Source organism: Nannobrachium achirus, assembly GCF_963921795.1.
Source record: "Nannobrachium achirus genome assembly, chromosome: 6".
NCBI classification, from domain to species: Eukaryota; Metazoa; Chordata; class Actinopteri; order Myctophiformes; family Myctophidae; genus Nannobrachium; species Nannobrachium achirus.
The window spans coordinates 25,817,411-25,844,362 of NC_137815.1; the positions used below are offsets into that span (position 1 = coordinate 25,817,411).

The 26,952-nt window shown below is 41.5% G+C and overlaps 3 protein-coding genes across 4 annotated transcripts in view; 2 read left to right on the forward strand and 1 right to left on the reverse strand.

Annotated features, from left to right (window-relative positions):
• The window catches only part of ergic3 (ERGIC and golgi 3), a 29,634-nt gene extending 5,863 nt beyond the window's left edge, over nt 1-23,771 (forward strand). The window contains exons 3-14 of one of the 2 annotated variants that reach the window (XM_080728412.1): nt 598-685; nt 1,553-1,672; nt 6,987-7,083; nt 7,341-7,506; nt 8,233-8,290; nt 12,781-12,795; nt 14,306-14,337; nt 15,139-15,235; nt 19,854-19,918; nt 20,302-20,438; nt 21,004-21,059; nt 21,454-23,771. In XM_080728412.1, coding sequence (XP_080584538.1) covers nt 598-685; nt 1,553-1,672; nt 6,987-7,083; nt 7,341-7,506; nt 8,233-8,290; nt 12,781-12,795; nt 14,306-14,337; nt 15,139-15,235; nt 19,854-19,918; nt 20,302-20,438; nt 21,004-21,059; nt 21,454-21,533 — 1,011 coding nt within the window. In that variant the 3' untranslated portion in view covers nt 21,534-23,771. The remainder of the gene's footprint in view (nt 1-597; nt 686-1,552; nt 1,673-6,986; nt 7,084-7,340; nt 7,507-8,232; nt 8,291-12,780; nt 12,796-14,305; nt 14,338-15,138; nt 15,236-19,853; nt 19,919-20,301; nt 20,439-21,003; nt 21,060-21,453) is intronic. The other variant, XM_080728413.1, reaches the window with a different exon arrangement.
• Nucleotides 2,833-3,789, forward strand: LOC308286325 (ADP-ribose pyrophosphatase, mitochondrial-like; the record flags this gene model as incomplete). The annotated part of the gene is made up of 1 exon (XM_080727323.1): nt 2,833-3,789. The coding sequence occupies one exon, from the start codon at nt 2,833-2,835 to the stop codon at nt 3,787-3,789; it is 957 nt and encodes a 318-aa protein (XP_080583449.1).
• On the reverse strand, nt 16,604-19,078 carry romo1 (reactive oxygen species modulator 1). Its single transcript, XM_080728657.1, has 3 exons — nt 18,971-19,078; nt 17,127-17,257; nt 16,604-16,860 (listed from the first exon to the last, which is right to left on the reverse strand). The coding sequence occupies exons 2-3, from the start codon at nt 17,255-17,257 to the stop codon at nt 16,752-16,754; spliced, it is 240 nt and encodes a 79-aa protein (XP_080584783.1). The 5' UTR covers nt 18,971-19,078; the 3' UTR covers nt 16,604-16,751.
• Nucleotides 23,772-26,952: the final 3,181 nt, after the last annotated feature.

A 26,952-nucleotide genomic window follows, 5' to 3' on the forward strand; every position in this document is an offset into this window, starting at 1 on the left:
ATGGGGCGTTGGAAACTCGTGGATAGGTGTATGTATACAGGAAATGAGCGCGAACTTGATATAATATCATATCATATCATATCATATCATATCAAGTTTGCGCGTATTTCCTGTCTCTCTGTTATTGTTTTACACCAGATTACATTATAGACATTTTGGCCTATATCTCCATAACCGTTTATCGGATCATCTTACTTTTTTTTGCTATGTAGACAGAAAAAATGTATAGCCCGGCCGTGCACGCGCGTGCATGTTAGCAGTTCAGCCGAAATTAAACAAAATGGCTGGCAACAAGGGCCATTAAATAATATAAAGTCTGGCATTCGGTGGGTTTTAAAGGAGTAGTTATTTTCAATCAATTTCACACCTGTTTTTTCTGTTTTCATGGCATTCCTACACCGGTAATCAAGTTATTGGCTCAGGAATGCAACAAAAAACTAAGATCTCCATGAATTCAAGGCTTCGTGGGGTGTGTAATTTTTGGGGGAACTCCTCCTTTAACTTCTTTTGCTGGGGAACCCCCAAGGACCCCTGGGGGTCCCCGGACCCCTCTGTGAGAACCGACTGATGTAGTTCGTGATATCTTCTGTCTTCTAGGTCCATCCAGAGCTGTACGTGGACACATCACGAGGGGACAAACTGAAAATCAACATTGACGTCCTCTTCCCTCACATGCCCTGTGCCTGTAAGTACCGTTGCGACGCGTTGTGAGCTGGTAGATTGTCTATTTTCACTATTAATGTTTTTTTTTGTTTGTTTTAAGTATAGAGTTATTCAATATGTCAGTCATTTCTCTGTATATTTAGGTTATTTGTCTATCCTGTGCAACTTCAAAGCCAAACAGAAATGTAATTTTTATTCACATGATCCAGTGATCAACGACAAAAACACATTTAAATCGTTAATCGCAATTGAGTGTGACAATGGACATAATCGTGACAGCCCTAATTCTAATCTACCTCTACCTCATTGTCTTTCAGATCATAGTATAGATATTATTCTATTGTGTCTACCTCACTGTCTGTATATTCAGATCTCAGCATAAATGTTATTCTAATGCAGGGGTCTTCAACATTTTCAGGCCAGGGACCCCTTAGCTGAGAGAGAGATGAAGCAGGGACCCCCACTACATATTGTATAACATTGTGTTGCTGTTTAAACATTTTCATAGATTTCTTAGACAGCATAGAACTGCCATCATGTTGGAGCAATGAATATTTTCATACTTTTCATACATTTAACCACTTGAACCGACAAATATTCTAGTCTGCTCTTCTTTTTCCTCTACAAACCTCTTTGACAAAAATAGCCGATCTACAAGCTTACAACGCCTCGCAGATCTCAGTATAGATGTTATTCTGATGTGTCTCTACCTCACTGTCTGTGTCATCAGATCTCAGTATAGATGTTATTCTAATGTCTCTACCTCACTGTCTGTGTCATCAGATCTCAGTATAGATGTTATTCTAATGTGTCTACCTCACTGTCTGTGTCATCAGATCTCAGTATAGATGTTATTCTAATGTCTCTACCTCACTGTCTGTGTCATCAGATCTCAGTATAGATGCCATGGACGTGGCAGGAGAGCAGCAGCTGGACGTGGAACACAACCTGTTCAAACAGCGGCTGGACAAAGACCTCAAAGCGGTCACCACTGAGGCAGAGAAACACGGTAAGCTGGAGCCCCGTTTATGCCTTCTACCGTGGGACCGCCTTACACCAAACAGCGGTGATGGTGGAGACACAAAGGAGACTCTTTGTGTCTCCATAGGGAACTGCTTTCGGTTATCAAATTATTGCCTGAGGAGTGTGCCAAAAATAAAAACTAAATATCCATGAAGTCTCCATGGGGCGAGTAATCAATAGAAACTAAGTCATTTTGGAGCTGAACTATCCCTTTAACCTGGGCGAATGCATCTAAACAAAACTTAAGGCGGCGGGGTAAGCTTTTATTTTTGTAGGAAACGTTGATGTGCATTGCTTATCTTATGGTGTTTGGAGGCTACAGTGTGGCACTTTATTTGCTCAGATTAAAGTGAATTATGTGAGTGTGATTGTCCACAGCACAAGTGTTTGCCCCGAGTCATGTTTGATTACTTGCAGCCTGCGCCTTATCTATCAAAACACAATGCTCATGGCGGAGGAACTGTCAGACGGCCTTGTTTCCCAGTTTTTATATCCACCTCACAAGGAGATAAAGCCTGGGGAAGAACTGCTGCTAGAAGTGTCGTACAGCAAGTAGTTGTCAAACCTTTTAATTTCAAGAACCACCACTTTGGTATGCATTTGGGCCACAGATCCCCATAACTTGTCCCGTACACTTACAGACCTGTAAGGGTCCATTTGGTTCCATTTGTACACTTTCAAAGTTACAGAGCTGTAAGGGTCCATTTAGATCACGGTCACCATTGGTGTAGTTTGTAGTGTTCCTGGCCAGTGTAGGGGGTCTGTCTGTATTATGTTGGTGGTGGTGAACAGATCGTATCGTGAAGAACTTGGCTGCTGCGGCTGCTATCCTTCTCAAGCGTGGCTACAGATAACGGGCACCTTCATCATCGGTGGGGCCTGTTTGGGGTTTGGCACACGACCACGCTGCAAGGCCAGTAATACACATTGAAACATACTAGGTCGGATCCACACGGGAACAGCGTGCGTCCAATGTGGATCTCAGACTTCACGTAAGCAGCCTGTGATGTCAGCCATCTATGACGTCAGTTGTCTATGATGTATCTGATGATGTATGACTCCAAATTTAGCCAAGGTTTCAAAATGTCATTATAAAATATATTTCAAAAAAGGGGACTCGGGGGAATGAGCCGAACCTCGACCGTAATGCTCTTTGGTCATTTCCTCTACAAATCATTAATCAAGCCACCTATCCGCTGCTTACTTGACCACTCTGTTGGGGTGAGTCAACTTACTACCGGTGCCCAGACAATGTCATCCTCCGTAGTGCCTCACATTAAGTCCAGATGCTCTCAGTATCCTGGATCGGACATCAGGCGTTTCCCAGTGCCTGATGACAAGGTAGATTGGACTACAGACTGGCCCCAGTACGCTCCAGTCAACTACACGTCCCCCTCGGTGACCAAGAGACCACCATGGGCCGACCCGGGTATCGATTCTTTCAACCCACATTTCAATGCTCTGGACGGTGCCGTGGACAGGACGAGCTTCGAGGGCGACTACAGGGTGGAACAGGGGAAGCCGCAGAATCCCCGGGGACGCACAGGTTTGACCGGGAGAGGTCTGCTGGGACGCTGGGGGCCCAACCACGCCGCGGACCCAATCGTCACCAGGTGGAAAGCAGACGCCAGAGGACAAAAGGTGCGTCACCCCGTGTCCAAGCGACCCGTCCTGCAGTTCGTGTCCATCAAGAGGAGAGACTGCGGGGAGTGGGCGATCCCGGGGGGCATGGTCGACCCCGGGGAGCTGGTGTCGCTCACGCTGCAGCGGGAGTTCTCCGAGGAGGCGCTGAACTCCCTGAGCGCCACGCCGCCAGAGAGGGCCGACATCCACACGTGCATCGCCAAGCTTTTCAGCTCGCCGGGGTTCCTGGTCTACCGGGGATACGTGGACGACCCGAGGAATACCGACAGCGCTTGGATGGAAACGGTCGCCGTCAACTTCCACGATGACACGGGCGACAGCGTGAGCGAACTGCCCCTGGAGGCCGGGGATGACGCTGGGAAAGTGGCCTGGGCCGACGTGGACTCCTCCTTCCCTCTCTACGCCAGCCACTCCCATTTCCTGGAGGTGGTTGCCAAAGAGAGGCATGCCCACTGGTAAACAAGGGAGGTGAACCCACTCATTACCAATGGAATAAGGAAGGATTATTAGAGCCAAAAATACATGAATTAACCACTCAAGCCCTATTTAACCCATTTAGGCCTGAACACATTATGACGCAATATTTTATGCTTTAAATATAAAAAAATAGCAGATATACAAGCTCACAGCGCGGCACCGAGTGCCGCGCTGCGAGCTTGTAGATCTGCTATTTTTGAAAAATCGTGAAAATTAGAATTTTGACCCGATTCTATAAGTGTCTTTTGAATCCTTCTAAGATTTTTGGGAAAAAAACAATGTTTCTATGTCAGCAATCTGGCCAGCCATCGTCAAAGAAAAGGTCCTTTCCTTTCACAGTCTGTTCTTGAGAGACTACTATGTCAGTGGTGCTCAAACCTTTTCATGTGAAGGACTCCCAAAATGATATGTATTTTGCCACGGACCCCCATTTCAAAATATCTACTTCCGGGGTTACCTGACTTTCGCCAGATGGTGGCAGCATTGCTTATGCATTGCTTTACCATCTGGGTTCACTTGCGGAGGAGGGGTTCCCTTCGGAATGTCCCTGGCCGGACCAATCAGCGGCAGCTATGGGCGGGCTCTGAGCGGCTCTGAGCCAATAGAGTCTGATTGCAGACCACGTGGAAACCCAGTAGGCGGATTCTGGGTGCAACGTCATGCAGACAGGCCAATATGAGTCGTTGGAGTTGGCACGGCCATATCCAATCACCTGCTTTAGAATTTTAAAAAATGGCCCGCCCCTTACATCGGTTGTGCTGGACCGAGTCCAGATGGTAGAAGCAGAGCGTTATGCAGGCATACGCAATGCTGCAAACCATCTGGCGAAAGTCAGGTTACTTCCGGGGACCACCCAGAAGCAAAATTTGAGTTACAAACGTTCGCTTTGAAAATACATATATTCAAAGATTTGCACACATTTTCACGACTTTTTCAAAAATAGCAGATCTACAAGCTCGCAGCGTGGCACTCGGTGCCGCGCTGTGAGCTTGTATATCTGCTATTTTTCACTGGTTAAAGCATTCAATAATTCTAGGCCTAAATGGGTTAAAAATCTTAGTCTGTTCAAAAACAACAACAGAAACAACACAACCATATAAGTATAACACAAAAACACAAATCACAAAGACAAAACATGAGGTCCCCACTGTACACAGAAAACCATCCTATCGACGGGGCAGTTTGCTTTTAGTGGGGGATAAAAACTCCTCCTAAAACGAACCTTTTCCCACTTCAAGGTGCCGTATCTTCGCCCTGATTGCATGAGGTCGAAGTAACGATACAGGGGATGATCATGTGTAATTTGTTATTGAAAGTGCTAAGCGTGTGATGGCCTTATTGTTCATATCGGCAAGTGTGGGTGTGGGAAGTCCGATGATCTTGGAAGTATATGGATAATACTGTAACTTTACTTGTTTCTGTTGGGCATGGACAGTTACACAGTACCTGTTCTGTGTAACAATACAACAGAACAGGTTTTGTACAGAAAAGCAGAAGTTGTAAACGATATGACACCCGTTGTAAACAATAATGCCCTTTGAGAGCGGGGACACACGGAACAGGAAACATAGAGACACACACACACACACAAACACACACACACACACACACACACACACACACACACACACACACACACACACACACACACACATGCGTGCGCAAACAAAACTGTATGACATTTTAAAACACTCTTTCTGTCTCATGGTCCATGAGAAGAATATTTTTGGAAAAAACCCTCAAAAAAGTTCTATACCTAAAAAAGAAAATACCTAATTGTGGGCACGCTGAAAGCGAGCACACATATGTTATCTTCATTATTTATCTATCAAGTTCTCCTCAAAATGACGTAAGACATCTATCAGTCAAGTTCTCCTCAAAATGACGTAAGACATCTATCAGTCCTCAAAATGACGTAAGACATCTATCAGTCAAGTTCTCCTCAAAATGACGTAAGACATCTATCAGTCAAGTTCTCCTCGACCGTACAAAGGCAGGGCCCTTAGCCATTGGGGTGCAGCCAAAGGGTAGATCTTTGTGCCCATACATGGTGTTACATGCAAGCCCACACTGTTTCGTAGGAACAGTATTTCTAGTTTCCATTGAGGTCCTACATTAAGTATGTATTCAATTCAGCAACACAGCATAGTTGGAAGGGAAAAGTGATACTTGCCTCCCCCTTTGGACTCCTGAAAGGTGGATTGTCAAGCCTGTTTAAAAAGGAAGCCAGTGATCCACATTTTGTAAGGGATGGTGTCAATCCTGTAGAAGGAGAATTTACCCATGTTTGTTCGATAGGTGGGTGTTACCAGACCGTTGTTGTGGCTGTGGGTCGCTCACTTCCATTTTGAATGGCTTAACCCTGTCTTCTACCCTGAGCCATCTTAGGCTAGCAAGGTGTGTTATGTCGAGTCAGTTTGTTTTGGGAGGTTGAAGCTTAGTCTTAAATGATAGTGAGATGCTGGAGAACCAGGAGATGCAAGCATAGTCAAAGTGGCATTGAATGAGGGGTCCAACAAGAGTCTCTTGACTCTTGAGAGCATTTTTGTTGACAAAGGGGGACATTCTGCCCAAAAATCATGTTCTTTGATTTACCTTTTTGATCGCGTTTGATGCCATGCTTTCATGTGTCAGTTTGTTGTCAAGGTCAAGTTGATGGGGTCCTCAACCATATACATATCAATTTGGGGGTCTTTAACTTGAAAAAGTTTGAGAACCACCATCCTATAGAACAGTGGTTCTCAACCTTTTAAGTCAGAAAATAATTATATTTCAACTGGGGACCCCCCACCCTGACAAGCACTTGGAATTGTAGGAGTTGGCATTACATTTAGTTTTTACTCGATCTGTTCCATTGTGAAAAAATAGCCAATCTACATGCTCATAAAGGTGTTGTGAGCATGTAGATCTGCTATTTTAACAAATGCTTCCTCTATATTTGACAATTTGACCAATGTTTGACCAGAGGTACTAAAAAGGTCCTAAAGCCCTTAAATTGTCACTTTAAAAATGTGCAGATACCATGTACTGTACACACTTAATATTGTATGTTGGTCTGTTTACTGTTGAGTGAGAAAACAATGTTAACGTTAAGCTAAACATCTGGGGACCCCCAGCGGGTCCCCACTTGGGTAAGGGCAGAGTAAACAGTCCACCATTGTTGTCATTTCTCTTTGCAGAGCTAGGTAAAGATGATGAAGGCGAGGTGTTTGACCCCAGTAAACTGGACCCTGACAGGTGTGAGAGCTGCTATGGGGCTGAGACCGAGGAACTCAAGTAAGTGTGTGTGTGCGCGTGTATTCGCGTGTGTGCACGCGCTTGCACATTTTTGAGCGGTGCAAACCGCTCCTTCATTTCACTTTTTATGTATTGGCCTAATCATCCTAATGTATTAGTACGGATCTCCATGCATGGAGATCCGTACTAATACACATAAGGTAACTGACGTCATGGACAGAACATCCCATACAAGGAGATATGCACGTGTCTCACCACCAGTGACTGTTGTGTGTGTGTGTGTGTGTTGCGTGCAGGTGTTGCAACAACTGCGATGACGTGCGCGAGGCGTACAGGCGGCGCGGCTGGGCCTTCAAGAACGCAGACACCATCGAGCAGTGCAAGAGGGAAGGCTTCACACAGAAGATGCAGGAGCAGAAGAACGAAGGCTGCCAGGTCTACGGCTTCCTGGAGGTCAACAAGGTGTTGCATTCGCTCCTCTGTTTGGAGTGTGTTTTTTATTTAAAGCAACTTTGGGTACCCGACCCGTTGAAAAGCGTTATATATGTCAACTTTGTCAGATGCTTTTGATGCTTTTGTGTGGCACTGTAGTGTGATCAAGTGTGACATTAATTTACAAAAAAGCACAAAAGGTTAAAATTGAGAGGTTTCTGTCCGACAGCTATTCGTATTGCATGCATTATTAATATAGGCCTGCCAAAAATTATTACATAATCGCCCAATCGCAATTATTTGACATAATGGCAAATCTTTTAGCAAAATCGTCATAATTATGTCCATGTTGAACAATATTAATAATATATTTTTTATATATTTTCAAGAATAGTGGAAAGAGCAGATCTGCAAGCTATAAAAACGTGTCACGATGCAATACGTTTTGAGCTTGTAGATCAGCTACTTCCACTATTAATGATTTGTTAACCTAAATTATTTGAGCGACAATTAATCGTCGAGTCAAATTCCATAATTGTGACAGCCTTATATTATTATTAATTCTACTGTCTGGTCATGAGTGCTCTTTTGAGAAACCCATGTGCATTAGCTCTAACTAGTCTGTTTCTCTTCTGGTCCTCACCCTCTACCTCTCCTCTCCCCTCCTCTCGTCCTCTTCACCCTCTACCTCTCCCCTCCTCTCGTCCTCTTCACCCTCTACCTCTCCCCTCCTCTCGTCCTCTTCCTAACCATCAGGTAGCAGGGAACTTCCACTTTGCTCCAGGAAAGAGCTTCCAGCAGTCTCATGTTCATGGTAAGTCCTGCTCTCTGTCGGTGTCTCATAGTGAACAACTGGCCATTATGTTAAGCATATGACAGCTCAACAACACATTATTGAACAGCTCTTCATCTATTACTGTTGCTGACAGGTGGAAACCTTGTATCTCCATGTTTCAATTTAGTGTGTTTTGTAACTTAATGTCTTTACTTTATATTCATTGTCACACAAAAGTAGTGAAAACAGCCGGTCTACATGCTTGTACATCGGCTATTATCACAATTTTAACAAAAAGGGAATGTTATTTTCTTTGGGAGGTACATGGTTTCCACCTGACAGTGATATGGAACAACTGTTCATCTATATATTAGATATGACTGAACAACTGGTCATACACATATACATGTTGTATGTTGTGGCTGTCGGGCAGAAACCTCTATATTTCATTTGCCCTTTAACTTAATGCCCTATTTCGCCCTATTTCGTTATACAAAAGCTACAGAGGTACAGTTCTACAATAATGCTAAAAGCATAACTCAAAAAAAACCTGGGGGCTTGTTTACATCGTGTCCCTTTGTATTCAATTCATCAAAACATATAAAGACATCAACTATAGAAGAGATCATCAATACTAGGAACAGTAACATTATTCTCTAGGTAGAGTGGAACATTGCAGACAGGTGCTCTTTTATGGCAGTTTTGAAGGAGGGTAGGGAGTCACACTTTTTGATGGGCTGGTGGCAGGGCATTCCACATTTAGGTGGCATAACAGGAGAATGAATTCATCCCCATGTTTGTGCCAAATATGGGGGGAATGAGAGGTGCCATGGCATTGGTCCGAAGGTTCATTAGTCCGAAGGTTCATTAGTCCGAATCTGTTAAATACTATGCCTAACCTTAACCCTAACCTCAGTAACCCTATCTAAATTCGGACTAATGAACCTTCGAACTAATGAACCTTCGGACTTATGAGCAGTCCCCAAATGGGATCAGTGTTGTTCGTGCTGCTCAGACGCTGAGTTGGCGGTAGCCGGGAATCGAACCCAGAAACCTTGTGGTCAAAGGCAAGTGCTCTATGATCTGAGCACACCTGTACACACCTGGACACCCGTTTATGCAAAAGTAGAGAAAATAGCCGATCTACAAACTGCAGATTGAACTTGTAGATTGGACAGTGACACTGAAAGTGGCTTAGTGTGTCAGTGGGTTTCATAAATAATATTGAACCAATGAAAAGAGCTTGTGACTAAATAATAACTACATTGGATCCAATGGAACACAGTGTCTCTTTTTCCCCCCATCTCCTGAAAATGAATGGCTTTGGACATACAGTACAAGGTTTCCACCTGACAGCAGCAATATATATCAACTGCCATGTGTGTATGCATGTACTGTATATCAGGGGTTCACAAACTTTTTTGTCTCAGGGCACCCCATAAATATTTTTTTAATCCGAGGCATCCAATTGTCACTCCCTCCCAGCACCTTATATTTATAGCATATTGTCATTGTCCAAAACCGTTTGTTTTGTATTTATCATCTATAAAATGTACTAAACTAGTGAAAACAGCAGATCTACAAGCAGTGTGCTTGTAGATCGGCTGTTTTCACTAGTTTTGTGCGACAGTCTTGACAGAGACAGGGCTTTGCTTTACCAAAAGACGTACACATTTGAAACTTGTAGATACAAGGTTTCTGCCCGACAGTGACGATATTTTAGTGATTATGTAGCGAGGAAAACGTTGAGATAACAGCCATTTTGGTTAGAACTGACTGGAAATAACTTTGTACTTTAAGTTTAAAATGATACGAAATAACATTTTTTCAAGTGTCCAAATAAATTCCAAATATCATCAAACGATCTCGCGGCACCCCTGGACTGCCATCACGGCACCCCAGGGTGTCCCGTCACCCACTTTGAAAACCCCTGCTGTATATACATATGCATTATATACCTGCATACGCCATCCTTTTATATACAAAGTATACAGTAGGTACAGTATATGTACAGCAATGGGCACTCGCTCACCTGGCGGCTAGCCTGTTCACGTCTCGCAAGCCTCATAAATCTCGCTGTCGACGTGCCTGCCTTGTTTTGAAGTGATGTAAAAAAGCCATGCATGTAAAACCATTCGTTGTTCAGTCGAATAGTACACTATTTCAGAGCATTCGGGTGGGTGGTTCTCTGCTGGCTGTCGGCACGCTTATTTCATCTCTTTACCACTTTTACCGCTCTGTTTGGATACATGTCTTGTTTTTCATAATGTGGATATTATTATGAGGTGGTAGTACTTGACTTCAGACTGTAACATTAGTGTGAGTGTTGTGGTTGTTGTACATGGCACTCATGGCTTGGGGACATTTGCATGGTGATGCATGCAGAGTGACATTTCTCTCTTTTACAAGTACTGCACAACACACCTTTTTTCTTCACTCTTTGTCCCTGGTTGCGGCCTCCATTCATGGGTTTTCTGTCCCCATTCATTCATTGTTCTGTCATTAATCCTTTTGCTCCAAAAAATGATGTGTGTGTGTGTGTGTGTGTGTGTGTGTGTGTGTGTGTGTGTGTGTGTGTGTGTGTGTGTGTGTGTGTGTGTGTGTGTGTGTGTGTGTGTGTGTGTGTGTGTGTGTGTGTGTGTGTGTGTGTGTGTGTGTGTGTGTGTGCGTGCTTGGCGTCTGCTAACTGGACTAACCTGTTAAGTGAGTTGTGTGTGTGCACTGTGCACTCTTTTACCTGGATGAGAGATTAACCTCAGCCAACAGCCACACATGCTGCTTAATAACTTTCAACCTGGCCTTCTTATTTTGGCCTTGGTGATCAAAGTCCTGTTCATTTGTTCTGGTCCAAACATCCATTCAATCTAGTTGATTGTATGGATTGTATGGTTCATTGCCATTGGATTTGGATACTAAGCTCTTGGAATATCGTCACTGTTGGGCCAAAACCTCTGATCTCTACATTTTTTAACTTTTTGTGTTTTTCTGTAAATAAATGCCCTACTTCAGGGGTTCTCAAACTTTTTTAGGATGTGACCCCCAAAATAAACATATTTGAACTGGGGACCCCCCACCCTGACAAGCACTTGGAATTGTAGGTATTACATTTAATGTGACTCGGTTCCACAGATACAGTACATATTGTGAAAATAGCAGATCTACATGCTTACAACAACGCCTCGCAGTGCGAGGCGTTGTTGTAAGCATGTCGATCTGCTATTTTCACAATGTTCGCTCGCCTCTTGCTTACTTAACCCTTTCAGTGCCCAGAATCACCGCTAGAGGGCGCCCAATGGCCATAGAATCCACCATAGACATATGCTGTATATGCACAAGCCCTGCGCAGCCATGATGCGCTTGAACACTTTCCTTTGTGCATGAACAGGAACAGAATGAAGTTAGCTTGAAGTTAGCTATTGGCTACCAAGCATTTTAGAAGCCCTATTTTCGGCGATTTAGCCGTGATTAAACCTTTCACACCTCATGGATATGCATGGAACAGATCCTGGATTGCATTGGAGTGGATGGCAAATATCGGCGGCGCAACGCTCTCGCGGGCCGTGTAAACAGATGACAGCCGGCGGCCCGGCTCGAAATTTTTTTATAAGAAAAAAATATATATATATTAAAAAAAAAAAAAAAAATCCCGAACTAGTTCGGGATTGGCACCCTGGACGTTAATACGGTCCAAACTATCCCGAACTAGTACGGGATTGGCACTATAAGAGTTAATATTTGACAGTTTGGCCAGTTTGGTATTAAAACGGTCTTGAAAGTCCTTAAATTGTCACTTTATAAATGTGCAGATACCCTTTGTACACTTATGTAGGTTTGTTTACCGTTGAGTGAGAAATCTTTTTTACATTAAGTTAATCATATGGGGACCCCACAAAATAATTTGGGTCCCAACTCCCGACCCCAAGTTTGAGAACCACTGCCCTACTTTAATCATACTAAAGCGCCACATGCTTGTTGTGTGACTTTTGAATTTGAATAACAGTAACAGTTTTGTGACATGTGAGGTTTCCACCCGACAAGAGTCGATGTCTTGCGAGTGCTGCTGACTTTTTCCTCTGCTATGTGTTAACAACCACACCAATGACAGCTGCTTTTAACCTGCTAATTGCTGTTTCTAGAGCTACCTGGATCTAATTGAGCATACATTTTGCTGAAACAAGAGACAAGAATCGCTATTGTAAAGACACATCTCAGTGCTGGGAACACTACTGTTAAATGTTTCATTAAATGACTATTGCTGCGCCGAAACCTCCTATCTCCTCCATATTTTAAAGTTTTAAAATGTTTTAAAAAATGAATGCCCTACTATATTACGGTGTCACTCAAAAGTAGCAAAAATAGCCAATCTTCATGCTTAAAAAAGCTTGTGCTTGTAGATCAAAAATCTTCTGGAATTTAGGTAACAGTTTTGGACATAATGAGGTTTTCACCCGACAGTAGCCTGATGATTCCACATCACAGCATTTCTGTTTACATGTCTCATCAGTGACTCTTCTCTCTTCTTTCTGCAGTGCACGCTGTGGAAAGTAAGTCTGCTTTTTTTTGTAGCTTTTTACGTTCAATGACCCCCCCACCCTTTCTTTTCTTCTTTACCGCACATGTTAATGTTGTTTAGATAGAATGTTGTTTAGAATGATGCAAGCTTTGATGTTTAGCTGGTGTCCTAGTTTCTCTGAGGCACTAGTGTTCGTTTTGCACTCTTATGTGACTATTAACCTTGGTGTTTGTTGGCTAGAGTTCATGCTTACTCTACTTACTCTGATTGCGCCTCACAAGTCACTCGTCTTGCTAAATGCCTGAATTGTGCATTGTATCAACAACACAAACAGCATGTACTGTAGGGATGGGACGGTATGAAAATGTCACGATTATTATGACCAAAATAATTGCGATTTACGATATTATCGCAATATCCAAAATATCCCTAATACTCTTAAAATAACAACTAACCACTTGAACCCCTGCATCCATAGCCTGGGGCGGAATGTTTGCCAAAAATAGATCTACAATCTCCCAACATGTCGCGACACGTTGTGAGCTTGTAGATCGTCTATTTTTTGGCAAAGAGATTTGGTAGAGTAGATCTACTTAAGGACCCAAAGACCGACCTGGCCATCTGCACTTGTCTTGAAGTGACCGCATAAATAAATATGTGCAAAATGTATAACCAGTAAAATAGCCATAGCCTACTGTACATTTAGTAGGTCTCAAGTCAAACTGTATGAGCTAATAATGGCCAATAATGGACACACGCCCTAACAGTGTTAGAGCGTGTGCAGACTGTGCACCCAGCTGGTAGAGGTTAAATGTATATCCCTGGGTTGTCCAGGATGCTCATGCATCTTTTAGAGCTACATATCGTTGCTGTCACACGTGGAAACCTTGTATATCCAGGGAGGGGACCTGTTTTTCAATGGATCCAATGTAGTTATTTTGTCACAAGCTCTTTATTTATGACGGACTAAAACACTTTTTTAAAAAAGTGTAGATTATACATTTGCTACTTTTGAGCGACACGGTTGGCTGCAAAATTAGGGCATTTATTTCCCAGAGGGCATAAAAAGTTGAAACACGGAGATACAAGGTTTCTTCCCGACGGCCACAATATAGAACTTCAAGCTGATGAGTAGAACACGTGCGAATGCTGTCACCACCTGATCGATAAATAAATTACTAATCCATGAGTTGTTTCACCTTTCTGGGAATAATACTTTACCACTATATTTATTATTAATAATGGATGTTCAGTGATTAACCCTGTGTTGTCTGGAAAGCCTTTTAAATAGAGCAGAGAGCCCAAAGACGGTAACCATTACTGATATGAAAAATCATTCTAGATAACACAGGGTAAGTGATTGATACATCGTTCTGGAGTAGTGTTCCTACTAGCTTTTAACAACATACAGTACATGTACCCTTGTTTTCTGAACATGAACTGAACCCTGTGTTTTCTTCCCACAAACTGCATATCAATGATAAATGAGTTGAGTTTCTTTAATGCTGACTGGCGAATCTCATGTTTGCTTTTCTTTGCAGTTCATGACCTGCAGAGTTTTGGACTAGATAATGTGAGTAGCATGGCAGATTCTTTACATTACGTTGAGTTTGAAACGGACTAGTAATCTTCAGGCAAGATCTCTTATCGCCTGGCTACACCAGACTATGTAGTAGGGCATTCACGAATAGTGATTTTTTGTATTAGAATTATTCAACCTCAAAGTATTCGAATAGTCGAATATTTGACAGGAAATATATATATATGTATTCATCCAAAAAAACAAGCAATACTCGGTCTAGTAGTGACAGTTGCATTGGCTGGCTCTTCCTCCATCATGACATCTAGTTTGCGGCTGGTCGCTGTTTTTCCCCACTGGTAATTAGTTCCGGGAGACAAAACGTGACGCATGACATCAGTATAGACTAGAGCATTAACCAATTCATCCACCAGGGTCATTGACAACTCATTCTTATGTCTTCCTATCTAGCCAAGCTGATGTATGAACCATGAAGAAATAATATTTGTTTTTTTTAAAAGAGAGAAAGAAATACAAATAAGCGAATATTCGACTTCGGTGAACAACGTCGAATATTGACTTTGATATTCGAATATTCTGTGAATGCCCTACTATGTAGGGTTTAAAACTGAGGAATTTGGGGATTTTAAAACGAAAATTGCTACAAGAAACCCAGAAAATTAACACTTGAAATAAAATGGCAGATGTACAAGTTCCAGGCGTGGCATGGAGTGATGCACTGTGAGCTTGTATCTGCTATTTTTTTGAGAACCACTGTTCTAAAACCACTGATTTGTCACCTGCTCTATTACAGTCAGTCAGTTTCTCCTTTTGTGTGTATTTGCTGTCTTGCAGATCAATATGACTCATTACATTAAGCACCTATCGTTTGGTAAGGACTACCCTGGCATCGTCAACCCTCTGGATGACACAGATGTCACAGCACCACAAGGTCAGTACTTCAGCACCACCTCCTGTCCATTCTTAGACCAGCATCATCTGTAGCCACTGTATTGAAGCCTTTTGTTACTTTGAGACTGAATCTGTTGGCCCATCATGGGCTACGTTCTACAGCTGTGGAAGCCAACTTTTCATCCTTGGAGCCCAATTTCTTACATCAGAACAAAACCTGAGGCATACATTTATAGGGACACTAGGGTTTATGTGGTTACAAGGACCACCGGTTGTGAAATGATACAGTATTGTTAAACAGTCCATGGCTGATTCTAGAATTTCTAGAATTCCATTGTTGGCATAAAAGTAAATAATAAGAATTAGAATGTTATCGTTTCCACTGCTTATTTAGGAGGTTTTCGAATTTCCATTTTTAATCACAGGAAAGGTCTTTGACCAGTTAGGGTCCTGGAATAAAAACCATACACTACTAAAGATGCATCATTCATTTTCCATCATATCCATATCAGACATTTATAGTAGGGTAAGTGATAGTTTTGGTTAAAACAGACAAAAAAGTTAAAGCTCTATATTCTGATACTAACCATTGCTAGGGCCTCCTGGCTTTTTAATGAACAGAAACTGCATTTTCAGGCAATCAGAGTACCCATTCATCAGCTTCAATTTTATAGTGTTCCAGTTGCAATTTTATCTGCTCGCTCATCACTTCCAATTTCATTTGTTTATCCTGTATGAGTTCTCTCCTGGACTAGATAAAATAGAAGAGCCGGAGAGACCCGTTTCTAACTCTGAACAAGCAGTGATTACTATCACAATATAGAGCTACATGTATTTAGACAAAGAAATATCACTTACCCTACCTTTAACCCAAGTGTCCCTATTCCGGAGTGAACATTTCAGTGGAAATAGCAGATCTACAAGCTTTAAACACATTCTTTATTGAGGGGGAATAGATTAGACTATAGACCCCTGGATGGACACAGGTCAATAACGTTTAATATTGAAAGATATCTGTAAAATTCGCGTCTGCAAAATGTGTTTGAATGAAGCTGAAAAAGCATGGTTGTGATTGAGAGCTGAATCTCAATCTGTTTTGGGGGAAAGCTTAAAGGGTCGTAGAGCAAAAAGCAAACAAGTAGGAAATAAATTAACTAAAAATAAATTTTAGATCTTTACATTGTTTTTTCAACTAATGTGCACATCAGTAAGTAGGCCTAAGACATCAGGTAAGAACAATGCACTGTATGACAAGTGATCAAGGTAAACCCAATCAATTTGACCATGCGAGGAATCTGTTATCGCCCCAACATTTCAATATCATGCATCCCTACACAGTAGGTAGTAGGTACCATGTAGAGATCTGGTCATGCAACATGCACAAAAAGACAACACTTCCACTCTAAACGACCATTTTAAACCATTTATTATTGACAAAGCGAGACTTGGCGTGAAGAATGTGACAATGTTGACAGCACAGAATAGACTGCTGTGGGATATCGAAATCCCATGGTGGCTGTGTGTGTGTGGTTGTCCAAACAGAGGGGATACAAACATCAGCAGCGGATTCCCATGCCGATAGCCATGAATGTCCCAAATGTCCCTCCACTCTGCATCATTGTCTTCCCCACTCCTCCCATCAGCTCCCTGCCGCGCATCCCAATCCTAAAGAGAAAACATTGGATTATTATTACTATCCCAGAGGAAAACTTTTCATTTTCCCATGTCTTATCACATTCCTACAGATGTCAGTAAAAACAGGGAACATTTTTATTCCGCTGAGTTACAACACAAAGTACTCGTAAGCTTGTTATTATTGTTTGAAAATGTATGAACTATGAACATTTTCTCAACATGAAATGATGACACACACAATGCTTCCTGGATTTTCCTGAACGCTATACTTTTGTCAAAATCACTACACTAGTTACCTTAGACAGGAGAATGTCCCAAACATGGCTCCTGCAGCCATCCCCACTGCACACCCCATCATGAAGCCCATCTTGACCCGATCAAAACAGCTGGGCTGGTGCTGGCCATACGGACCTACTGCCACAGGCATCTGGAAGGGAAAGACACCTCGGTTAACAGAGAGGGAGAGACACACACAGTTTGATGGTTGGTCTAGCCAAGGCCGGGATGTGAACCACTGACCTGATTACCAGACGATCCAGTCTACCCATAACTAAGCTAATGGTTCTCAAACGTATTTATTTCCAGGACCCCCATTTGTATGCTCTGTTACAGACCTGTAAAGCATCCATTTGGAACCCCACTTTGAGAACCACTGCACTAAGCTACAACCTTTGAATGAAATTCATTTGACATACATAAATGTCATAATGATATATTAAGTGTTTATATATATTAAGTGTTTATATAGTGTAAAGCTTTTTAATAATGATATGAAATAAGTTTTGTTGGTAATCATTGCTATATTGTAACAGGTCTCCCATTCTCTCCGGCCCCAATTTTGTATGCTCATTTCATTGTGTCACCACTTGTTTATCGTATGAGTTCTCTCCCATCACTTACACAACTTTAGTACACTTTCTGTAGACTGTAGGATGGTTAGTGGTTACATGTGTGTATGTGTGTGCAATATGTGCATACATACATCATGCACCAAACCCACACATGAACTTGAGTTCTGTAACATAACATCCATCTTGGACCTTGTACCTAAACGTACTGCCTAAACAGTAACACAAGCATGTTTAACAACATACATAATGTTGTTGGGAAACTGGATGGTATTAAATGTTTTGTGACCAAGGCATGCCAATGGGCAAGTCAAAATGTATTATTTTGCCTATAATAGGACACCAAGTTGAAAGTGGTTAGGTAGGAACTCAAGAATTGTTATTTAGGGTATTCATTTGCCTCTGTATTGGGGAAATGGTGCACACAAAGTACTGATATTGTGTGTGTGGTGGTGGTCATAATCATAACTTTTTGTATAGTTAAATAATGATTGGTGGTTAGTTATAAAGTCCTAGACACCTTTTGGGAAGCACAGACATAAAAGTCCCATCTCAAGCATCTGTATTGAGACATTATGTTGCATAAAGTAATGATATAAGTAAATTAAGAAAATATACTTTGTATATATTGCAACAGTAATAAATAATGGTGAAGATTTTGGTTGTGGCGGATATCACATTGTACACCTTTTGGGAACCACTCTGGCCTAGAGTAATTGATTCTGCATAATGAGTGTTTTTACGTTTTGGTACTTTAAATACGTTAATTTTGATGCCAACACTTTTGTATTTTACTCAATTACATTTTGAATTTCGGCCTTTTACTTGTAACACTTTCTATATATTGCAGTATTGATACTATTACTTAATTAAAACATGGATTACTTTTCCCCCACTGCTTCAGACCGCGTTCACTGCGCTTAGTTTTTTAGTTCAATATTTCTTATTACATATCGTGTGACGTTAGCAAGAAATAGAGCCTGGCTAGGTTCTTTGTATAGTTATCCTGGTAAATATTCCACCACACAACAATGACAACGGTCAGTACTTGGTTGCGTTGCGTTTTATGTCATTTACAACGTGTAATGTGTCCATGTTGCGTTGTGTGTAAAAACGTAGCACTGAACGTCCTCTGTTTGTTGTGTTAGCTTAGCATGCTAGCCAGCTCCACTGGTGGTGGAGCTGTCACCCTTGAAGGAATTCTAACAGTAGTGAGCTTTTATACCGTCAAATGATGTATTTAATCGGAATGGAAGCACCAGAAGAAGTGCGGTGTGAGGCAGCAGACTCACCTTGCAGTGTGTTTTTTAAATTAACTGGTGTCTTTAAACTGAACAGGAGGTTGTGACTGTGAGAGTGTTGTTTTATCGTCCTAGCACGCCTCCATTACTGCCTAGAGGAAGTAGGCAGAGAATGACAGGATACAAGACAGTGTGCTCTTGAATCTGCAGCGACACCTTGTGGCAGCATTTTGTTAAAACTTTTCATAATGTCTTATTTTCAAAAGGTTTTTCAGCCTTTTACTGTTGAAGAATATGTGATTAAAAATATCCTTTCATAATAAGAGATACCATGAGAAACATTCTCAAAATAATGACTTCACAATCTTTACCAAATAATGATACATTTTATTAACTCATTTTCTGAGATCATCATTAGCCTAAATACTGAAGTGGTACTAAATAATTATTTTGAATTAAGTCATGATTTTGCACAAGAAGAAGAAAAAATCATCACATTGCCAGTTTAGAAAAACGTTTGCACACCTAGAATAAAACCTTTAGGAGCAGGCAGGTGCGTTGGCAAACAACTGCACATCAACCAAATACACCTGCCCTCTGAACTGCATGTTACAGGAGCAACGATTTATTTAAAGAAAGTTTAATTAGTAGTGTAAACATGTAAACTGTGTAAGGCAGGGGGTCCGACAGGGGGTCCTCAGTTACTACAGAAGGGCCACCAAATCTTTGTGTGATAGGGACTTAAAATGGTAAATGGTGAGTCTCGAGCTTTAAAGTTTGGGAACTACTGGTCTAGTCTACCCCATCAGCTGCCAGCATGCCACAGCTGTCATTATGTTTTCTTTTTACTTTGATCTCTGTAATTCGTGCAGGTGTATTTTTTGCTTCATGTGTGTGATATGTTTTTAACAGTAGAATTGTCTTCTTCCCTCAGCATCGATGATGTACCAATATTTTGTCAAAATAGTCCCCACCATCTACGTAAAGACAGACGGGGAGGTGAGTGGGTAACGTCATCCTTAACCACTTTAGCTATTTTTTATTATTATTATTTTATTTTACATTTTCTATGTTTTCTTTTATAAACAAAATAGTGAATATACAAGCTCATGACACGACGCATCGTGACATCTTGTAGCTTGTAGATTCGAAGAATTTGTGTTAGAAGAAGCTGTGTCTTTGAGACAGTTAAATTATGTTTTAATATGCTTTGTTATTAATGATGATAATCTGTCTTGAATTTAGGGAAACGTGTTAATAATTTTAATTAAGTCAGCATTCTCTCAAATTGAAACCAGTGATGAATGTGTCATACCTTTTCTTTTGATATAACATTTTAATACATAAATGAGATGATGGTTTTCCTTTCTGTTTTGAACCAGGTAGTAAAAACCAACCAGTTCTCTGTGACCAGACATGAGAAAGTGGCCAATGGGCTTATAGGAGATCAGGGACTTCCGGGGGTGTTTGTTTTGTATGAGCTGTCACCAATGATGGTCAAATTCACAGAGAAACACAGGTAGGAAATCACTCACCCCTGCACTAGACCGATGCCAGTTGAGAACCGCATGCCCCTTTGGTTATGCAATGCCCGTTGTACCCATTGTCAGAGTGCCTGTTTCCCAGTGCACAGTGTTCTGCACTCCCTTGTGTCCTCTGTGATACACACACCGTGATTGAAGTCCATAGGTCGGCCAGTTCCTGAGATATGTGGGGGGAAGTTACACTCGCTCACTCAGAGATTCTGTGCATTTATCCATAGCTAGATAGATGGATGACTATGAATACACTCCATTGCTGCTGCTCTCCCTTGTTTGATATCTGATGCTGTGACTGTGACACCTTTTACTTGCACAAACATGCACATTACATAGGTTTAGTTACACATTTGGTATTGATCAAATGTACGAAATGTACATACATTTGATCAATGCCAAATGTGTTTCTTACGATTATATTTTGTAAACCTTGACTAAACAATGCCATCCACTAAACAATTACACCCCTCTGTCTGTCTGTCTGTCTGTCTGTCTGTCTGTCTGTCTGTCTGTCTGTCTGTCTCTCTCTCTCTCTCTCTCTCTCAGATCATTCACACATTTCCTAACAGGAGTGTGTGCCATCGTAGGAGGTGTATTCACAGGTCAGTCCACTGATCTTTTATCATTAAACACACATGCACACACACGCGCACACACACACACACACACACACACACACACACACACACACACACACACACACACACACACACACACACACACACACACACACACACACACACACACTCCATTATCATAACATAGGACATTTTAAAGTTTGTTCAAGACCTAGTCTACACTAGGGTGTACTGCATATCTTTGACAACACATACATTTAGCTTCATTTTAATTGCTTGATTCTTAATTCTAATCCATCGGTGTGTTATCTTTGAATAATCAACTGAGTCTGCTGTCAAAAACAAAGACCATCTGGCTCATATACATCTGTCTGTCTATGTGTCTGTCTGTCTGTCTGTCTCTCCTCCTCTACTACAGTGGCTGGGTTGATTGACTCTCTCATCTACCACTCTGCCAAGGCCATTCAGAGGAAGATAGAGCTGGGCAAGACCTCGTAACAGCGCCCCCTCCTGGCCTCTACCGGTGCAACACTCTACAACACCCAAGGACAGGGAGAGAGAGAGAGAGGCAGGCAGCTGGTATAGGGGCGTGGAAGCTAAGATATCCTTCCTTCAATTCTCTCTCTCTCTCTCACTCCATCTTTATTTTGACTGGTGGAAATAAGATAGTAGATTGAAAGAGAGAGAGAGAGAGGAACAGTTGAATCCGTGACACGTTTTCATTCCATCTCCTTGGTCTCACAAGGCAGCGACGGTGACGTTTTTTTTGCTCCTTCCGTTGACCCGCTCCAGTATTTATTTGTTTAGTTTTTTTCCATGAATATCGGATGACTTTCACTTCCTTCACGAGACGACAGAAGAGGACAGACAGGACAGACAGGAAGACAGCCGCTTGTCACCCTGTGACGTCACAATTGACTCATCGTTAGGACACCGCTAGAGACTCCCACCTGCTGGAATGAATGAATGCCGTTGACGCTAGCCAACCTGCACTGTCATCCCTCACAAATACATGATTGTTTGTAACAGTTATTATGATTTGTTTTGTTTCAAGGACCCCCAGTTTCATATAGTTGCTGTCAGGGTGGAAACCTTCCTTCCTTTATCATTGTGTTTAAAACAATGATTTAACATTGTGAAAATAGCTGATTGTAAGCCTGTAGGTTACTGTTATTTTCACTACCTTTTGTGCAACACAACAAAACATAAAACGTTGAAATATGGAGATACAAGGTTTCTGCCGAACAGCAAGGATGTACAGTGCAATAGACCCCAGAACCCTGTTTGATATCTCTGAGACCCCAATCTACACTGTAAAATCTTCAGTGTTAGTTTAACTCTTGAGTGTGTACAAATGTAACCGGTTCCATTTTGTACACACTCGGATGACTCTTTTGGACTATGAAAGGTAACCCAAACCTTTGCAAAACTGTGATTTATTTTTACATATAACCACAACGATCCCTGAGGAGTGAGTTGATCATACAACATTTTAGTAAAAGTAGCCAATCTACTAGACTCCGTACAACTGCCTTTCTTTTTAATTGCTTCTCAGTCTGGCCGCCTTCTTAGGTGAAAGGGCCGGTTCTCGCAATAATTGTGTAGTAAAACCAGGACAAATGATCTTTCTCACTCTGAGTCTGACTAGTGCCTTGCTCACGGGAAATTCGGACAGAACGCATGGCAACCGTGGGCTTCGAACCTAGAAGCTAGTCCAAAACACTTAGACATCCTTACTTAGAAGTTAGAACTAGAGTGTTAATTTACGAAAAAAAGAAAAAATATGGAGATATGCCTATGAGGTTTATACCTGACAGCAACAATATTCAATTCAAATACAAACTAAATCCTCTGCTATTATTCCACCACTCTCGCAACCAAACATCTCGCAACCAACATTTGGCTAAACTGGGCTAACGGGAAAAGGTTAAAAGCTGCATTTCAGAAATACTGTAGTTCGCAGACATGAAATGAAACCACGGTTATGGAACTTTGATAGATTTGTTCAACAAAGTTGTAAAATTTAGAACAATCTTCAAGGTATTTTTATCCCTCTAAATTGACATGTCCTTGTCATGGAATCAAATCATTCAAATGTTGTTGGCAACTTAGGCCTAATCAAGCTCACAACGTGTCCGCATTAGGAGCTTGTATAGGTCCAGTATTCCTCAATCTCCGTATGCTATATAGAGTCTGGAACTACACCTCCTGAAAGCTGAAAAAGTCATCTATTCATCATTTCCGTTCACGAAAATATGTTGAAAAACTGCAGCAAGCTACTGTATGGCGGAAGCATTTGAAAATTGCAGGTCAAAGTCTTGCTTATGAGACTAAAATGTGACCGACACTGACTAAAAGCCAGCCTCTAGGTGGACAGCTGTGCTTGTTGTGGTCAAGGATTTCTTGATTTGTGGTTTCATTTAATCCAATTTGGACATTGATTCTGATTGCAGTATGAAACAGTTTAATACTGTTGCTGTTTTAATTCTATTACAGATGGTTGGTTGGGTGGATGTTGCACCTTTAAACATCTTAATCAGGGGCTGGGGTTTTGTGTGTGTGTGTGTGTGTGTGTATGCGTGTGTGCGTGTGTACGCGTGCGAGCGAGAGTCAAGCGTGTGTGCGAGCGTTCTGCTGCTGTGGATAACCAGTGTTGTGTGCTGGGTGAAATGTATTTATATTGTCCTCAAAACTGTTTTTAAAATGAAATGAAAATAAATGTTGAATACACCAGCACCAGACATTGAGTGACTTGTTTTGGTGCGTGCGTGCATGGATGCTGCTGTGGTGTTTCAGGGCTTGCAACCTTTCAGAAAACCTTCAAGTGAGACGTGATTGTTGCATATTTCTTGTAGCCCATTGCACGGCGAATACAGTTTATACATCTTTGTACTTTGTTAGCGAGGATACATGACTGTTTACAGCCATTTCCCCAGTTTCATCATCTCTAATCCATATATGCCAATCATTAGAAATAAAACCACTTTGGCTGGCTAGAGCAGTCATTGACCTGCTGACCAATTACCAAAACCTAATTATTTTCGGTATTGTGTGGACACTGGACAGCATTGAGTGACAGGCAGATTTAGCAGATTATTCAGAGCGATTTACAAGAACAAGATCGGAATGAACTCGGTGTCTGTGCTTAGCTGTAATCCTTTTCCGGTAATTTTCCCATGGCTTCATTTGATTGGCTTGGCTTGAGATTTGAACTGGAACACTGGAGTGAGTCCACAGTTCTGACTGCAATGGGGAGTAGTAATTCCACCGTTTTGGAGTCAGGAACTCAGGATTGAGAAGAGTCTAGGACAGTGGTTCCCAAACCTTTCAGGTTGAGACCCAAAAAAAGAGATTAGACGTTTGCCCGGGACCCAAACTAGTGAAAACAGCAGATCTACAAGCTCAAAACGCGTCGCTTTGCGCCGCGTTGTGAGCTTGTAGATCGGCTATTTTCACTACTTCTTAAACATTTGTTATCCAATTTATGGAATCATTTGATTTTTGAAGTTGAAATTACTGAAAAAAAAAATTGAATTTCCTTTTTTAATTCATGAAAGATTTGTTTTGAAATAATTATAATTAAAACCAAAATGTAGGAAACAAAAAATGTCTAGTGTGAAGATAATGTCCCATTGCAGAGTTGTAGGATAAAGTCCCACGCCACCCGAGTGTACTGATCTCAAACTAGGATGGGTCGGGTCGGTAAGAGCCCATGACTGTCCTTGATCTTCCCAGAGAGGTAAAGTGTGGGGTGGGTTGTGGCAAGAACATGAATCCATCCATGAATGTTACTTTTCAGTGAAAAGTAACATTCAGGGACATACCGTAGTCTCCACCCGACAGCAGCTGTGGAAGTGTCAGGAGTGTTTCAATGGATCCAGTGTAGTTGTTGTATAGTCATAAGCTCTTACTTTTCATTGCTCAAATATTTATACAACCCCACTGACATAACCACTTTTTAGTTTTCAAAAGTAGTGAAAGTAGCAGATAAGTTCACAATGCGTGTCGTGATACAACACGCATTGTGAGCTTGTATGCTGTTTTCACTGCGTTAGCGTGACCCACTTTGACGAAAAAGTAGGGCACGCATTCATTCACGAAAAGGTTTAAATATAAATGTCAGGCCTGATAAGTTCTCTGCCTGATAGCAATGATATGGTATTGATGGCACTAACATTCTTCTGTGTTGACTAGAACTGGAGGATTGATTTGGGGGTTTGTATTGCAAAGTACATCGTGATGACATCACAGTGTACTTTGCACTACAAACATAGTTCAATATTGAAAATGGGTGGTTCTCCCCTTTAATCTTAATCCTGTGTTTTGATATCACCATGCAGTTCACCACATGTCCTCAGGATGGCACCAGTGACTTAAAACCTGTCATGAGAAGAGCAGTGATGGAAGAGGTATGTACAAATAAATGTCAAATACAATGTAATAACTTATTATTAACAAATAACTGAAAAATATTGTAATGAGCAGATCTAAGGACAACCAGCTCATTTTAGATTCAGGAAAACTTCATTAGTTTTTCCCCAGAAAATCTTTTGAAATTGTTTTGAAAGAATGAAAAATGGAAAGTAGGCCTATAATAGAAAAAGTATACCGGTATTTAGTTGCGACCCATACCAGTCAGAAACCCAAAATGAGGCCTGTGACCCATTGTAAGGGAAACACTGTTCTACAGTACATGAACTAACTATTTGCAGATGTGTTTGACATTACAGTGAATGTGAAGGGTTCTGACAATTCAAAGCCCTCTGACTGGTTGCTAGATGGTGACAGTCTCTCAACACCTTGGTAATAAAACACTAACACGTGGTTGACAACCACAATAGCACATGACCATAGAACAGTGGTTCTCAACCTGTGGGCCTGGGCCCTCTGGTGGGCTGTGACTGTGAGGGTATCGCAAGTGGATCTAGTGATAATATTAACATTAATTGCGACCGAAGGTCGCAGCTTACTATGAGAAATGTCACTGCTTGTCTGTGTTCGTCCGTCCGTGTAGACGTGTGTACACACATTTTTACGGTCTAGGGGTTTGCCGCCCTGACATCATGCTCTGATGTCACTGTGATGTCTACCAGAATGGGTTGCAGCTCTGGCTTCACTGTGATGTCACACAAACAGTAACCCTTTTATGCCATCAATATTAATGATGCCTTGTTAGAGAGATCCCTGTGATGCCAGGGGGAACAAATCCCTTATATACCCATATATGGACATATGGAGATCTCTGTGATGCCAGGGGAACAAATCTCTTTTATGCCCATATATGGAGATCCCTGATGTCCACATCACTGTTGTCTCCCTGAGGCGTCTTACTAGTATTGTTGTTAAAAATAAAGGGAAAATGCAATTTTCCTTTTAAACCTTGAAAAAAGATGGGTGGGCCGCAAACACTTTCAAGGAGTTCAAGTGGGCCATGTCCCAGAAAAGGTTGAGAACCACTGTTGTAGAATATTCAGTATGTCAGTGGTGTAATGTAGCTTTTATTACTCCACTACAATTATTTGAAAACCACTGAAATACCGAATATTCTACAATAGTGGTTCTCAACCTTTTCTGGGACAGAGCCCACTTGAACTCCTAGACATTGTTACTTTTTACATTTAGATCATTATTTCAAAGCATACCAATATTAAGCCCTGTTTTATACCCCCCAAAATTGGCAAAATATCCGATCTAATCAAATTAAAACATGAAATAGCACATTCTGCATGATGAGTACTTTTACTTTTGGTACTTTTAAGTATATCTTGAAGCCAAGTTTTTAGTAAGTCAGTCTGAGTCATTCCCCCACCATTGCCTGTTAAGTAATAAACCAGAAGCAGATGGTTGACGACCACATCAGTACGCCAGTCTAGAGAATATCGTCGTTGTCGGGGGGAAACATTGTATGTCCAAAACT

Coding starts and splice junctions, on each gene's coding strand:
- romo1 (XM_080728657.1), bottom strand. CDS start 17,257: ATGCCTGTGGCAGTAGGTCCGTATGGCCAGCACCAGCCCAGCTGTTTT. Junction 16,861..17,126: donor GGGACATTCTCCTGTCTAAG/GTAACTAGTGTA, acceptor TTTTCTCTTTAG/GATTGGGATGCGCGGCAGGG.